The 16,527-nt window shown below is 47.0% G+C and overlaps 1 protein-coding gene across 2 annotated transcripts; it reads left to right on the forward strand.

The window, feature by feature from the left end:
• Window positions 1-684: 684 nt before the first annotated feature.
• CZIB (CXXC motif containing zinc binding protein) lies at window positions 685-6,461 on the forward strand. 2 transcript variants are annotated; one of them, XM_006063809.3, is made up of 8 exons: window positions 685-870; window positions 1,077-1,160; window positions 2,388-2,444; window positions 2,802-2,883; window positions 3,091-3,122; window positions 4,397-4,474; window positions 5,194-5,259; window positions 6,211-6,461. In XM_006063809.3, exons 1-8 carry the CDS (start codon window positions 700-702, stop codon window positions 6,286-6,288), a joined length of 648 nt encoding a protein of 215 aa, XP_006063871.1. In that variant the 5' UTR covers window positions 685-699; the 3' UTR covers window positions 6,289-6,461. The 2 variants fall into 2 exon arrangements, with proteins under 2 accessions (XP_006063871.1, XP_044800934.1); XM_044944999.1 differs by lacking the exon at window positions 2,388-2,444.
• Window positions 6,462-16,527: the final 10,066 nt, after the last annotated feature.

The raw sequence follows: 16,527 nt of genomic DNA on the forward strand, positions 1-16,527 counted from the left end.
TGCTGCAACTAGAGAAAGCCCATCTGCAGCAATGAAGACCCAGCACAACCAGAAATAAATGAGAAAAAAAAGATCACAGGGTCCCAAACACACACACACCCTACTTTGCTTCCTCCAAAGATCACAGGGCAAAAAAAAAAAAAAAAAAAAGGGCAGCAAGTTAGCTGCCGTTCTGGGACCTGAGACGTCGGGGTTCTGTCTGCAGTGCATCCTCTGCTATTGAAGGGTACCTGGCGGCAATCAGGTAAGTTTGTGGCAAAGTAGACATCATAAACAGTCGCTCCAAATGTTAATCTAGACCTCCGGACGGAGAAGGCAATGGCAACCGACTCCAGTACTCGCCTGGAAAATCCCATGGACGGAGGAGTCTGGTGGGCTGCAGTCCATGGGGTCGCTAAGAGTCGGACACGACTGTGCGACTTCACTTTCACCGTCTCCCAAATCTGCGAAGCCGGCCCTGGGCAGCGTGAACTGATGTGATCTAAGATGCCTCGGCGGGCAGGCAGAGAGCCAGGGCGAGGTTGGGTGAAGGCAGGCAGAACAGAGAGGACCCGGCAGAGGTTTCGGGCAGAACTGTCTTGTTTGGGGCGATGTCCCTCAAACTAACTTGCCGTTCGGTAAATATCTAATTACCGATTGCTGGAGGGAGCCTTCCGCGGGTCTGAACACCGGCTAATTGCGGTCTCAGACTACCTCAAGATGGCTTTGCCTAAAAGACCAGGCGCCACTGGGAAAGCAGCGGCCCGCGCACACCCGCCTCCAGGCCCCGCCCAGAGCCGCACCGAGGGTGCGCAGGCAGCGCCCGCCGTTTACGACGAGCCGCAAAGCGGTGACCGCAGCGAGCGCTGGGTGGGCCGGGCTGCTATGGGGGTAAGTGGAAGCGAGCCGCTAACAGGGCAGGAGCGGGGAGGTGGCGAGAACCAGGAGGCAGGAGATCGCGCCACCAGGGATTGAGGAGAGTGGGCTTCTGCTGAGAAGGGGCCGGGAAGCAAAGCTCGTGCTGGGAAGGGAGGAGAGGGGCGGGGCAGGGGCTGCGGAGGCGCTGTTGACGCAGTCGCCATGGTGCCCTTTCTCAGAAAATCGCGCTGCAGCTCAAAGCCACGCTGGAGAATGTCACCAACCTCCGGCCAGTGGGCGAAGACTTCCGGTGGTACCTGAAGGTAAGGCTGGAGGGGCGGGGGTCTAGACGTCTAGGCTGCAGGCATTTCTGGGCGCCAAGGCCCGGCTCGCGTAAAACTTTCCCATCCTGAGGTCAGTAGTGAACAGGAGCTTTCTCTGGGGCAAGATGAAAAATGTTTGTTAAATGTTCACTTTTCTTCTGGATAGAATTTTACGTTTTCTTTTTAAAAGTTTATTGATTAGTTCTTAATTAGCAGTGTCTTGAAGTTCCTTTTGTAATTTTCCCCTCCTTTAAATGTTTCATGGTATGTAAACAGACACTAAATGAAAGACTACTTGCAGGGATCTTATGATTATTTAGTAAGAATAATTTCACCTCTTTTCTTGATTAGGTTTTATTTTTGTGCGGGGCTCCACCCTTACTTCCCCAACCCATATTTGTAAATCTGGTACCCTAGTGGCATGGTCTACAGATGTCCTCGCCTTATTTGAGCAGTTGAGGCCCTTCATGTTCCCACATTCCGGAGCTTCTCATCTGTTTTCCTTCTTGTCTAAATCCCAGTATCCTTCAGTACCTGGAAAAATCCCTTTTTCAGGAAGCCTTCTGACCACCGTTATTTTCAAATTTTTTGAAGCCCGAGTGCCAGGTCTTACTTGAGGAATTGATGGTCTCTAGCTTCAAAAAGCTTTCCTGGTGGCTCAGACGGTAAAGCGTCTGCTTGCAATGCGGGAGACCCGGGTTCGATTCTTGGGTCGGGAAGATCCCCTGGAGAAGGAAATGGCAATCCACTCCAGCACTCTTGCCTGGAAAATCCCATGGACGGAGGAGCCTGATAGGCTACAGTCCATGGGGTCGCAAAGAGTCAGACACGACTGACCGACAGGACTGAGCGACTGAGCATCAAAAAGCAGAATTTAGAGAAGGAGACAAAGAAATAGAGTAGCAACAGAGTGATAAGTATTTCTACCAGCAACCTCCAGGGCCTGTGAGAACACAGAGGAAGCTCCTAACTCAGTGGGTGTTGTGGGGACTTTTGAAGCCATTTCTGTACCACATGAGCCTTGAATCCGTAGCCAGACTGAGCACTTCTTAGAGGAGGATGGGCCAGTCAACATGAGAAACACTTTGCCCAGAGATTAGTCTGGTTGTGTCCTTAGATGGCTGATAAGATTGTGAGCCTGCTCGTCTCACCCCATTCTTGCCCTTCCCTCAGCATCTGCCCAGCTGAGCCAGCTACTTTACTAATACTCTTTTCCCTCCCCTCAAGATGAAATGTGGCAACTGTGGTGAGATTTCAGAGAAGTGGCAGTACATTCGGCTGATGGTAACTGCTCCCCCCACCACTATATCCACACACAAACACACGCAGGTCTCTGGGCAGGGATCTGTGGCCCTAAGCTCTCTGGCCTTTGGACCCCACTTTCTGTGGTTTGGGAGGGCAGGCATTGGTGTGATCAACACTGGGAACAATAGGCTCTGGGATGTGAGGCAAGAGTTCAAAATCAAGGGGTAGTCCTTTTCTCAGTCTCAAGAAGCCTCCCCAGGATTCTTGTCCTGGCAAGTTCCTCACCCTGTCTGGGTATTCATCTCTTTAACCGGATAATAAGTGGTAGGACTGGGTTCCTGAGGACCCTTACAGCTGACTGATACGTGACTAGAGGTTCTGTTTCCTGCTTGCCAGGACAGTGTGGCACTGAAGGGAGGCCGTGGCAGTGCCTCCATGGTCCAGAAGTGCAAGCTGTGTTCGAGGGAAAACTCCATTGGTAGGTAGGCCATGGATACTGCCTCTGCCAGGCTGGCCCACAGCTTTCTGGTACCAGCCTGAGAGCATGCTCATGTTACCTGTGGGTGGACCCAGGCCTGAGGTACCCAAGCCTCTACAGTAGACTCTTGCACAGAGCACCGTCTGGGTACCTGGTAGGGCCAGGATGTGGACTCAAATCAACTTTGTCTTCTCTTTTACATTTCAGAGATTTTGAGCAGCACCATCAAATCTTACAATGTAAGTTTCCCGCTGCAGTGGCAGGCATGGTGGGATTAGGTCAAAGCTGGGAACTAGGAGGCCTGTGTTCTAGAGTTATATCTGCACCTGAGTGATGAGCTATGGGACTGAATGCACGTGCTGACTTGTTGGTTCATTCATTGTGTCAATCCACCTTACACTGCCTGAATGCTTGGTAGGAAAAAGACTCATAACCAGACTATTGTAGTGCTTTCTTAAAAGTGCTGGGCTGTGGGAGCTTACACGACCTCTGACCCAACCTGGCCACTCAGTTTCCAACACTGGGAACACTTGCCTTGTCTATATCTTAGAGGACTACTGAGCCTTCTCTGCATCCATGGGTGGGATAGTCCTTTGAATGGTGCATCCATCCTTGCTATCTGATTTTATTAGACATTTATTTATGTTACTGCGTAGTGTATTAGTCCAGAAGTGAGGGAGGGAATGTATGCTTTGGGTCTGTGTATTTAAAGAAGGGCAATTACTTGTCTTTATCCATTCCTTATTTGGCGTTTTTGAAAAATGCCTGCCTTATGCCAAACTCTCAGCTTTGTCCTGAAGTTAAAAAAATCACATAAGGACTTGCCCTCGAGTAAATCATAATCTAGTGAAAGAGACAGACCAGGAAACAAAACTACACCAAGGACAGGCACTTTTGGGCATGCAGGAAGTGTTTCTACAGTGAATGAATGAGAATGAATGTGTAGGTGTAGTCCCTGGGTCATATGGACCCAAGGGTCAGGTAGGCACAAATTTTGGTTATACCACTCCACTCAGTGAGTATCCTCCACATGCATATCCCACTTCAAAGGTCTTAAGTCAGCCCCCGCCTTGACAGCATAGTAGATGGTTACCAAAAGGCCATACTAAGTGTACCAAGGCCTTTTGGATGATCTGGAATCCTTATACCTCAATATTCTTCTCATAGTTTTTACTTTGATAATTTTATCTACCATTTATTGACCATAGTGTCAGGTCCTATGCTGGGCACTTTACACCTACTTCAGAGTCTCACGATAAAGCTGTAGTGGGTTCCTCAGCTCCATCTGACAATCTTAGGCCCAGAAAGGAAGAGAAGCAGAACTGTGTGTGAGCTCTCATCCAGGCGCCCCAACCCGAGAGTCCACATTCAGAAAGATCTCACGATGAGCCAGTGCCAAGGTGGCCTTCTTCCAGAGAGAGATGAGTAGCTCCTGAGGCCCATTCTGGGCTCACAGGGGCCATGGGATCATCCTGGACCCCGCTGGGCCTGATTCCTCATACTTCCTTTATAGGCTGAAGACAACGAGAAGTTCAAGACGATAGTAGAGTTTGAGTGTCGAGGACTTGAACCAGTGGATTTCCAGCCCCAGGTACCTGTCTTCCCAGGGAACCTGTATATTTGGGGAAGGTGGATACTGCAGGAAGTGGCAGCAGAACTGTGCTTCCTGCAGAGACCATGGAGTAGGAATTCTCCTTCCTAAGGGTAATCATTGTTATCTCTTAAACAGCTAATATATGTCAGACACCAAACTTGTTACTTTTAATGTTACCTCACTTAATCCTCACAGTAACCTTAAGAGGTTTATTCGTCCAGTTTTTCAGATGAGGAAAGAACTTCAGAGATATTGTGACTTGCTCAGGGGAAGCAGTTAGTAAACACTGAGCAGTAATTTGAACGCACATCTATCCACTCCAGAGCCAGTGCTCATGGCACTAGATTTGTGTAGCATTTTCACCTCACAACCCTTTGAGGTAGGCAAAAGAGATTATATTGTTATCCCCATTTCATAAGTAAGAAAACAGGTCCAGAAAGGGAAGTGACATGCCTGGGGTCTTTCAGAAAACCAGGTGAAGGGTTTACCCAACACCTCCTGCCTTCTAGGCCAGGGCTCTAATTTGGAGAAACCACTCTTAGTCCCAAGGCAGCTGCTAGGCTCTGGGATCTCAGTAGTTATTCCAGAACAGTATCCCACACTGCATCTGTGTCCTGTGCCAGAGGGTCGTGAGATGGCCGAGTTCCCCGGCCAGGCCCACCTGCCACACTGGTGCCTTTCCCCCCGGTTAACTGCTGCCTTCCTGTCACATGCAGGCCGGGTTTGCTGCCGAGGGTGTGGAATCGGGGACAGTCTTCAGTGACATTAATCTACAGGAGAAGGTACGGGACTTGGCGGCCTTGTGGGGAGCTATACGGCACCTGGTGGGAATTATCCTTTCGGTGAACAAGGCTCTTCAGCGAGATGCTGCCTCTACACTTTTGAGCTTTTTGTTGGTGATTCTGGTTTCTACAATAACCCAACGTGCGGTGCTAAAGCGCTACCTAGTGATCACATGCAGGAAGGCTGGGATGTGCCTTTTGGAGAAAATACATCTTGGATAAGCTTTGTTTAGGCGTGAGATACAGTGCTGTTGGCCATGAGTCCAGTCTTAATGAATCAACTATATACATACATGTACACACACATATGTATATTATTTAGATAAGGTGTTTTTAAACATAAACATACATGAAACAAGGTTATGTATTGATTGGTTGAAGAAAATACTGTGATCAGATGCTCCCAGGAACCTAACCTGTATTTCCCCTGGGAGCAATGGTTCAATATTCACTAATTCAGTGCTTGTGGGGACTTTATAGAACATTAACCACTGTGAATACCAAGAGTCAGCTGGACCACTGGACAGGTTACTGCCTTGCAGATGGGGAAGGCTTGTGGTCAGGCCTCAGAAGAAGGAAGGACAAAAAATTCAATCTGCATAGCACCTAATAACAGTAACTGGATTTAGTGAGCTCTCATATGTGCCTGTCACTATGCCAAGTACTTTTATATGTGTTTACTCATTTCTTTCAACGTTCAACATAAAATCTATTGTTCCCTTTTTTAAAATAGGAAAGAACCGAGACTCAGGAAAGCTAGGGACTTGAAAAAAAAAATCACAAAGCTAGAGGAGCAGGAATTCAGATCTGAGCAGTCTTTCTGTGTCCTGGGTCAGACATGTTCCTGAAGTCTGAGTTAGAGCCTGAGCTGTGCCTTTAAGTGCCAGCTCTCTTCTCCGCATGCTGTCCCAGGCTACCTCGTGAGGCTAACACTGCCGTTTTCCCCCACAGGACTGGACTGACTATGACGAAAAGGTTCAGGAGTCTGTGGGAATCTACGAGGTCGCCCACCAGTTTGTGAAGTGCTGAACCCTCTTCCTGTACACTTGCCTCTAAGAACTGAAAAGGGACAACGTGCCCCAAGCAGAGGCTGGTCCCCTCGTCCCTCGTCTCCTGGCAGTTGTCCAGGCCCTCACAGCCTGCATGCTCGGCTCTGCCGCAGCTTCCCGAGCCCCGCCAATAAAGTCCCTATTTGTGCTACACTGCTGGCTGAATGGCTGCTCCACTCCTTCCACCCCTCTCCATGTTGGAGGGCTCTGATGGCCTCTTGGCACCTTCCCGCAGTACAGATTCGTAGCCTGATCCAGCTAGCAAAACAGGAGCACAGACTTCCCAAGGGCTCTCAACCACTTGGAGAGTGTGCAGGTTGAGCCAGGGGACCAAAGGTGTGAAGTCATTGGTACAGAGGGCAGCTGAGCCTGTGGAATGATGCCGAACCCAGCAGTCCTGACCCAAAACATCACATTGACCAACCTGACCCTCAGGTAAACCCCGGCATTTCTATAGCTGGTGTTGCTGCATGTTCCAGGGTTCAAAGGGACTTTGGAGGTCAGTAGTTCTGTCCCAGCATTTCTAGTCCCTGCCAGCTGGCCATTGGGTCTTTGCCCACTTGCTGTGATGGGGCAGCCCCCTCCCACCAGGGGAATCCCTGTGAAGGTTCTTCCCTGTACTAAGTCAGCCTCTTTGCTTCCTGTAGCTCCTCATGGTCCTGGTCTGTCCCCTTTGTGGTCACACTTCTGTGTTCTTCTACCCCTGAACAGCCATGTAGAGGTGTGAAGACAACAGTCATGGCCTCTTGTCCCCTGAGCCTGCTTCCCTGGGCCTGAAGATCCTCTACATGGTGGATAGAGTGGTTCAGTGCATGATTAGGTCATTAGGGCAAGCTCATATCTTCATACCGGAGACTGCCATTTGGCAAACCTGTTATGAGAGGACTTATTCTTCATCAGTGTTCTGCTGGAGCCTGAAATTTGGAAGTAAAAAATTACTATCTCCATTTTTCTGAGTGGCCCTCTAGGAGAGGGTCTGCCCACTCAAGGCTAGTTGTGAGGCTCTAGGAAGGGGATCCCCACATGGCAGGGAAACCTGGCCATGTCTAAAGGTGGAGAAGAGATGCCTACGTGTCCCAGTCTGGCAACTGTGTCACGTGTCCTCTAGAACCCTCGTGTTCTCAGTTCCTGGGCCTGTGTTTTCTGCCCCGATAGGGCAGGGCTCCTTTGGCCTCCCTCAGCCAACATTTCTGCCAGCCCCCACCCACTGGGAACAGTCTACTGCCTGGCCTGAAAGCAAGCAAGGAGCATCAGGCTGGGTAAATAATAGCCTTTCAGGGTTATTCCCTGTACCAGCCAGTACGTGTTACAAAGGCAAGCACTAAAAGGATCTCAAAGTTCTCTTTATATTGTACATTATTTTCTCATCTTTTAGGAGGTAGAGGAACACAAATAATCAGTAACAGATGGAAAGCTGAAGTAGATTATGTCAATAAATGCAAAAAAGTATTTGGTAAAATTCAACAACAAACCATAGACACCCTTAGCAAACTAGGAACAGAAAGAAACTACCCTTACCTCACAAATTATGTTTGAAGTATTCCATTCAAGATCGGGGTGAGATGAGGATATCCTGGATCACTCTTCATCATTGTCCCCACCCCCCAGCACAGTAAGACTGAAAAGAAAGTACGGTGAAAAGACCAAAAAGGATGAAACAACTCACTTTTCACAGACTGATTTTCCACTTAGCAAATCCAAAAACATAAACGGGCGCTGGATGTAGGATCAGTATACAGAAATCAAATGCATTTCAGTACACTGGCAATATGCAGAACACAATTCAATACAAAAACACACCCATCCACAGCAACCCAAGTATATACCACCCCTAAAAGTAACTGGGAACTGAATCTCAAAATGCTCGAGACTGACAGATCGGCCAAGATAGAGTAGAAAGAACTGAGCTGACCTCTTGCAAACACACCAAAATCACAACTACTGGTAGGACAACCATCACTGAAAAAGATGGGAAACTCCTGGGAAACATCTGCAACTAAAGATACAAAGAAGGAACCATAACAAGATAGGAGGGGCAGGCTCCCACAGGCTAGAGAATTACATTGCAGAAGTTCTCACAGGAGTTCCTGCACTGGGGAGATGTGTCTGCAGAGCATTTGACTTTGAAGGCCCGAGGGGCTTGGTTTCAGGAGTCCCACAAGATTGGGGGAAGTAGAGACAACCCTTATAAGTGATGTGGCAGTTGCTTAGTCGTGACTGACTCTTTGCAACCCCACGGACTAGCCCACCGGGCTTCTCTGTCCATGGGATTCTCCAGGCAAGAATACTGGAGTGGGTTGCCATTTCCTTCTCCGTAACTCTTAAAGGGCACACAATTTCACACTCTGGGACCCAGGGCAAAAGCACTAACTTGAAAGGAGCCTGGGCAAACCTACCAGCTGGTCTTGGAGTCTCCTGGGGACGGGAGGGGGGCAACTGTAGCACCCCTGGAAACATAATGAGTGGCAGCCATTCTTGGGAGCTGCCTCTACCACATGGATGCTGGTGCTGCTGGGCACCCAAATTGTGGATTCCTTCCTCTAGCTCATCATCACCAAGATCTGGCCCCACACAACAGCCTCCAGGCACTACTGCTGGGACACAGGCCAAGGAACTAACTAGGAGGGGATGCAGCCCCAGCAGTCAGCACACAGCTGTCTAAAGGCCTCATGAGCCCACAGCTGCCTCTGGACACTACCCTACCCACTAGAGGGCCCAGTGCCCAGTTCTACCCACCAGTGGGAGGCACCAGTCCCAGAATCCCCTGGAACCCAGCCCTGACCACCATGAAGCCTGCTCTAACCTTTAGGCCAGCCTCACCCACAAGGAGGCAGACACCAGAGGCAAGACAGTCATAATCCCACAGCCTCCTGACCCAGTTGGACCACAGGAGATCACCCTGGGACCAGCTTGGCCCTGTCCACTAGCAGGTCAGCAAAACTTTGGGACATCTCAGACTCCATCCAACTGTGTCAAGAATCCACCCTCCCCCTACCCCCGCCCCCCACCCGCAAACCAGTGATCTGACATCAGCTCTGGGATCCTGGTGCCCTGCAACCAGACTCCAAGACCCAGCTCTGCCTGCCAGTAGTCTGACACTAACCTCAGGACCTGGCTTCACCCACCAGTGGGCAGGCTACAGTCATGGAGTTTCTGGCCCGTGGCTCCACCAGTGAGCCAGCACTGGTCCCAGGGCCCCCTGGGGTTCTGTAGTCAGCTGCCTCGTGACGTAGCCCTGCCAACAAGAGCCTGCAGCCTCCACATAAGGCAGGGCCTGGCAACATACTGGACTGGGTGCTACCCAAGCCTGCCAGACTGTCCTCATAGCCTGCCAAATGGAAGGACCCACACAGCCCTCATGGGGGAAACCTTAGAGCATATAGCTTGAGTGACAAGAGGGGAGTGGGCTGCTGGGACACAGGACGTTTCCTACAGATGGCCACTTCTCCAAGGTGTGGAAACAACTAACCTACCAGATACATAAACATACAAACAGCAATTTAAGCAAAGTGAGGTGACAGAGGAATAAGTTCAAGAGGAAGGATCAAGATAAAAGCTAAGGAGAAACAACTAAGTGAAGTGGAGATAGGCATCTACCCAAGAAGGAGTTCAGGATAAATATGATCAAAGAACTAGGGAGAAGAATGGACATACAAAGTGAAAGAAGTTTTTAACAGAGTTAGATATAAAGAACAACCAGAGCTGAAAGATACAATAACTGAGATGAAACACACTGCTGCTGCTGCTGCTAAGTCACTTCAGTCGTGTCCGACTCTGCGACCCCATAGACGGCAGCCCACCAGGCTCCCCCGTCCCTGGGATTCTCCAGGCAAGAACGCTGGAGTGGGTTGTCATTTCCTTCTCCAATGCATGAAAGTGAAAAGTGAAAGTGAAGTCGCTCAGTCGTGTCCACTCTAGCGACCCTGTGGACTGCAGCCTATCAGGCTCCTCCACCCATGGGATTTTCCAGGCAAGAGTGCTGGAGTGGGGTGCCATTGCCTTCTCCGGAAACATACACTAGGGGAAATCAAAAGCAGACTAAATGATACAGAGGAACAAAGCAGTGAGCTGGAAGACAGGGTAGTAGAGATCACTGAATCTGAACAGAAAAAGAAAACAGAACGAAAAGAAGGATGCTTTAAGAGACCTTTAGGACAACATCAAGCATACTAACACTGATATTATAGTTGTCCCAGAAGGAGAAGACAGAAAGGGGCAGAGAACACATTTGAAGAGACAGTAGCTGAAAACTTCTCTAATCTGGGAGAGGAAACAGTCATTCAAGTCCAGGAAGCACAGCGTCCCATACAGGATTAAACCAAACAGGAACATACCAAGACACACTGTAATTAAAACAGCAAAAATTAAAGAGAGACTATTAAAAGCAGAAAGGGGGCGGGGGGAACACTTCCCTGGTGGTCCAGTGGTTAAGAATCTGCCTTCCAATGCAAGGAACATGGGTTCCATCCCTGGTCGGGGAACTAAGGTCCCACATGCCACAGGGCAACTAAGCCTGCGTGCCACAACCGGACAGCCCACGCGCTGCAGTGAGAGGAGAGCCTGCATGCCGCGACAAAGACCCGCACAGCCCCAAAGAGACAAACCGGAAAGCGGAAAGGAAAAAGAAACAAACAGCACATGCAGGAACTCCCGTAAGTCTTTCAGCTGACTTCTCCTCAACAGAAACTCTGCAGACCAGAAGGGAGTGATAATAATACATGAAAACTAATGAAAGGGGAAATCCTGCAACCAAGAATACGGTTCCCAGCAAGGCTCTCATTCAGATTTTATGCAGAGATCAAAAGCAAGAGTTCAGCACCAGCAACCCAGCTTTACAAGACACATTAAAGGAACTCTAAGTGAAAAAGAAAAGGCCACAAATGGAAACATGAAAATTACAAAACGAAAAAGCTCACCAGTAAAGGCAGATATACAATAAAGGCAGGAAATCATCCACACACAAAGCTGGTAGGAAAGCTAAAAGAAAGAAGTGGCAGAATCATCTATATCCACAATAAAAAGTTAAGGGCTACACAAAACATTTAGATACAAAATATGATGTCAAAACAGTCATTGTGATAGGATGAGAGTACAAAAGCAGGGTTGTTAAAATGTATTTGAAATTAAGCGATCAGCAACTTAATCACATATAGAGGTTACTATATATAAACCTCCCAGTAACTATAAACCAAAAATCTGTAACAGATATGCACAAAAAAAGAAAAATGAAATTTTGCCATTTGCAGCAACATGGATATACTTCGGTATTATGCTGAATGAAGTAAGTCAGAGAAAGACAAGTACTGTCTAACATTACTTACTTGTGGAATTTAGAAAATAAACTAGTGAATATAACAAAAAACCAGATTTACAGATATGAAAAACTAAGTGGTTACCAGTGGGGGGAGGAAAGGGGGAGTGGCAAAATAGGGGTAAGGGATTAAGATGTACAACTAAAAATAAGCTACAAGGACTTACTGTACAACACTGGGAATATAGCCACAACCTAGTAATGGGGACAGCTGTGACCGAGGTTAGACTGTCAGGATGCTCTGGGCACACAGGAAGGGCACACACTGACTCGGTCGCAGGGCGTGGGGTGAGATGGATGCAGTCTGTCTGAAACCTGAGAGTTAGGCAGAAAATAACTGAAAGGATGGAGAGGAGGCTATGTTCCAGCAGAGGCAACTTCCTCAGGGTGACCTGTTAAGAGAGGTGGGGCTGAGAACACAAGCAGGGCCAGCTCCATCAGGGCCACAACTGTGACATCAAGACATACAGACTGCTTTCCAAAGCAGTGGGAAACTACTGAGGAATTTTAAGCAGGGATATAATCAGACTTGTACATGAAAAGAATCACTGGCTACAGTGAGAATGAACTGAAGGGAATGACTTGAGTCTTGAGGCAAGGATGGGCCAGTTAGGAGGGGAGAAATAGACTCCACTTCTTGACAGAAGGTGCTACCTCCTTGCAAAGGCATGGTCACCAGAAGGGAACAATGTGATCTCCAGCAATAACTCATTATGTGTCAGGCCCCTTGCTGGCTAAAACAGAAGTCAAAGCTGGGAGTAGTGGAGGATGGAGGAAGGGATGACCCATTCTTCCAGGGAGACTCCATGAGCATGGCTTCATGGACGGGGACATTAGAGCTGGACTAAAAAGAACAATGTTGGCTTAAAACACTAAGATCATGGCATCTGGCCCCATCACTTTATGCCAAATAGAAGGGGAAAAAGTGGAAGCAGTGACAGATTTTATTTTCTTGGGCTCCAAAATCACTACTGACAGTGACTGCAGCCATGAAATTAAAAGATGCTTGTTCCTTGGAAGGAGAGCTATGAAAAACCTAGACAATATATTAAAAAGCAGAGACATCACTTTGCCAACAAAGATCCATATAGTCAAAGTTATGGTTTTTCCAGTAGTCATGTACAGATATAAGAGTTGGACCATAAAGAAGGCTAAGTGCTGAAGAATTGATGCTTTCAAATTGTGATGCTGGAGAAGACTCTTGAGGAGTCCTTTAGACTGCAAGGAGATCAAACCTAAAGTCAATCCTAAAGGAAATATACCCTGAATATTCACTGGAAGGACTGAAGCTGAAACTAAAGCTCCAATACTTTTGCCACCTGATGCAAAAAGCCAACTCACTGGAAAAGACCCTGATGCTGGGAAAGATTGAAGGCAAAAGGAGAAGGGGGTGGCAGAGGATGAGATAATTAAATAGCATCACCAACTCAATGGACATGAATTTGAGCAAACTCCAGGAAATAGTGGAAGACAGGGTACCCTGGCGTGTTGCAGTCCATGGGGTCACAACTTAGCGACTGAACAGCAACAATAACAAAAAGAACAAGGAAGAATTTGGCAGAGAATGTGTTGGAGCCAAGGGCATTCCAGTGATGGAGGATAGCATATACAAAGGACAGAGCCACAGTAAAGATCAGACATGTCCGAGACGAATGGGAGGCTTAGTGTGGCTGAAGCATGAGGAGTGAGGTAAGGAAGTGAGGGGCTGCGAATGTGAATTCTCTTTTTTTCTTTTCTCCCTAACAACTTGGTATTGCACAAACAGTATGATATAAATAAAGGAAAAAAAGAAAAAGAAATAAACATTTTCTTAAACCCCACCCTCCTGGCTCCCTAATACAAATGTGTTTATTTTCTCCAGTTCCCTTTCAGGGCCTATCTACACAAAGACATGTTTTTATATGGCTATAATCCTAGCACAGAGTTAACCTTATATTTAACTGTTTTTCACTTAGTATCATAGAGGAATAGCAAATAGCAAATGTAGAGGATGTTTGGTCACAGCAAACACCCTCTTCCAACAATACAAGACTCTACACATGGACATCACCAGATGGTCAACACCGAAATCATATTGATTATATTCTTTGCAGCCAAAGATGGAGAAGCTCTATACAGTCAGCAAAAACAAGACTGGGAGCTGACTGTGGCTCAGATCATGAACTCCTTATTGCCAAATTCAGACATATATTGAAGAAAGTAGGGAAAACCACTAGACCATTCAGGTATGACCTAAATCAAATCCCTTATGATTATACAGTGGAAGTGAGAAATAGATTTAAGGGACTAGATCTGATAGACAGTGTCTGATGAACTATGAACAGAGGTTCATGACATTGACCAGGAGACAGGGATCAAGACCATCCCCAAGAAAAAGAAATGCAAAAAAGCAAAATGGCTGTCTGAGGAGGCCTTACAAATAGCTGTGAAAAGAAGAGAAGCGAAAAGCAAAGGAGAAAAGGAAAGATAAGCATCTGAATGCAGAGTTCCAAACAGCAAGGAGATATAAGAAAGCCTTCCTCAGTGATCAGTGCAAAGAAATAGAGGAAAACAATAGAATGTGAAAGACTAGAGATCTCCTCAAGAAAATTAGAGATACCAAGGGAATATTTCATGCACAGATGGGCTCGATAAAGGACAGAAATGGTATGGGCCTAACAGAAACAGAAGATATTAAGAAAAGGTGGCAAGAATACACAGAAGAACTGTACAAAACATATCTTCATGACCCAAATAATCACGATGGTGTGATCACTCAACTACAGCCAGACATCCTGGAATGTGAAGTCAAGTGAGCCTTAGGAAGCATCACTATGAACAAAGCTAGTGGAGGTGATGGAATTCCAGTTGAGCTATTTCAAATCCTGAAAGATGATGCTGTGCAAGTCCTGCACTCAATATGCCAGCAAATTTGGAAAACTCAGCAGTGGCCACAGGACTGAAAAAGGTCAGTTTTCATTCCAGTCCCAAAGAAAGGCAATGCCAAAGAATGCTCAAACTACTGCACAATTGCACTCATCTCACATGCTAGTAAAGTAATGCTCAAAATTCTCCAAGCCAGGCTTCAGCAATATGTGAACTGTGACCTTCCAGATGTTCAAGCTGGTTTTAGAAAAGGCAGAGGAACCAGAGATCAAATTGCCAACATCTGCTGGATTGTCGAAAAAGCAAGAGAGTTCTAGAAAAATATCTATTTCTGCTTTATTGACTATGTCAAAGCCTTTGACTGTGTGGATCACAATAAACTGTGGAAAATTCTGAAAGAGATGGGAATACCAGACCACGTGACCTGCCTCCTGAGAAACCTGTATGCAGGTCAGGAAACAACAGTTAGAACTGGACACAGAACAACAGACTGGTTCCAAATAGGAAAAGGAGTATGTCAAAGCTGTATATTGTCACCCTGCTTATTTAACTTATATGCAGAGTACATCATGAGAAACACTGGGCTGGAAGAAGCACAAGCTGGAATCAAGATTGCCGGGAGAAATATCAATAACCTCAGATATGCAGATGACACTACCCTTATGGCAGAAAGTGAAGAACTAAAGAGCCTCTTGATGAAAGCGAAAGAGGAGAATGAAAAAGCTCAACATTCAGAAAACTAAGATCATGGCATCTGGTCCCATCACTTCATGGCAAATAGATGGGGAAACAGTGGAAACGGAGGCTGACTTTATTTTTTGGGCTCCAAAATCACTGCACATGGTGATTGCAGCCATGAAATTAAGACAGTTACTCCCTGGAAGGAAAGTTATGACCAACCTACACAACATATTAAAAAGCAGAGATATTACTTTGTCAACAAAGGTCCATCTAGTCAAGGCTATGGTTTTTCCAGTGGTCATGTATGGATGTGAGAGTTGGACTGTGAAGAAAGCTGAGCACAGAATAATTGATGCTTTTGAACTGTGGTATTGGAGAAGACTCTTGAGAGTCCTTTGGACAGCAAGGAGATCCAACCAGTCCATCCTAAAGGAGATCAGTCCTGGGTGTTCACTGGAAGGACTGATGTTGAAGCTGAAACTCCAATACTTTGGCCACCTGATGTGAAGAGCTGACTCATTTGAAAAGACCCTGATGCTGGGAAAGACTGAGGGCAGGAGGAGAAGGGGACGACAGAGGATGAGATGGTTGGATGGCATCACCAACTCAATGGACATAAGTTTGGGTGAACTCCGGGAGTTGGTGATGGACAGGCAGGCCTGGCGTGCTGCAGTTCATGGGGTTGCAAAGAGTCGGACATGACTGAGCAACTGAACTGAACTGAACTGAACCTATCAATCTTCTGTGAGCAAGATGAGGATAACTTCTATTTCAAAGTTGAGGAGATCAAATCAGCTGATGCTTTACCAGTAGTTGAGTTCTGTACAAATGTGCGAGACGTGTGTGTGAGCCCCAACTGGACTGAGACTTGTTTTTGCCATTCTACTCACCCCATAGACTCCTTCACAGCGTGAACCCAAGACCAGAAGGAGGGGTGGGGAAAGTTGTAAATAGGAATGCTGAACATTGAGACAGGCCGGCAGGCGTAGCCCTGTTAAGGAACTGCCTGCACCCAAGGTGTACTACCCAAGGGTACATTCACCTGATGTAAACATGAAATATATACTTTTTCATCAAGTTTGAACTGAGGCTTTGGTCTTAAGAGCTCCTGCTATGGGGAACTTGCTATTCAACAGAGCTGAGTATTTCACTAAGGAATATAACAGTGGCAGCAGAGACATCACAGAGCAAGAGAGCAGAGACTCAGCTCCAACTGTGCACTGGGTACTTTACCTATATTGTTACAGCTAATTCTTATAACATCCCCATGCTACAGGAATTATCCCCATTTTACAAAGGAACTCACAGACCAGAAAGACAAAAGAACTTGCCTATAGTCATAAAGTAAGGACATGGTGGAAC

The sequence above is a fragment of the Bubalus bubalis genome, chromosome 6, assembly GCF_019923935.1.
Source record: "Bubalus bubalis isolate 160015118507 breed Murrah chromosome 6, NDDB_SH_1, whole genome shotgun sequence".
NCBI classification, from domain to species: Eukaryota; Metazoa; Chordata; class Mammalia; order Artiodactyla; family Bovidae; genus Bubalus; species Bubalus bubalis.

Excerpts from the sequence above, each read along its gene's own strand:
- CZIB (XM_006063809.3), top strand. The coding sequence starts at position 700 with ATGGCTTTGCCTAAAAGACCAGGCGCCACTGGGAAAGCAGCGGCCCGC. Across the intron at positions 1,161-2,387 it reads ACTTCCGGTGGTACCTGAAG|ATGAAATGTGGCAACTGTGG; the intron begins GTAAGGCTGGAG and ends CCTCCCCTCAAG. Across the intron at positions 3,123-4,396 it reads GCACCATCAAATCTTACAAT|GCTGAAGACAACGAGAAGTT; the intron begins GTAAGTTTCCCG and ends CTTCCTTTATAG.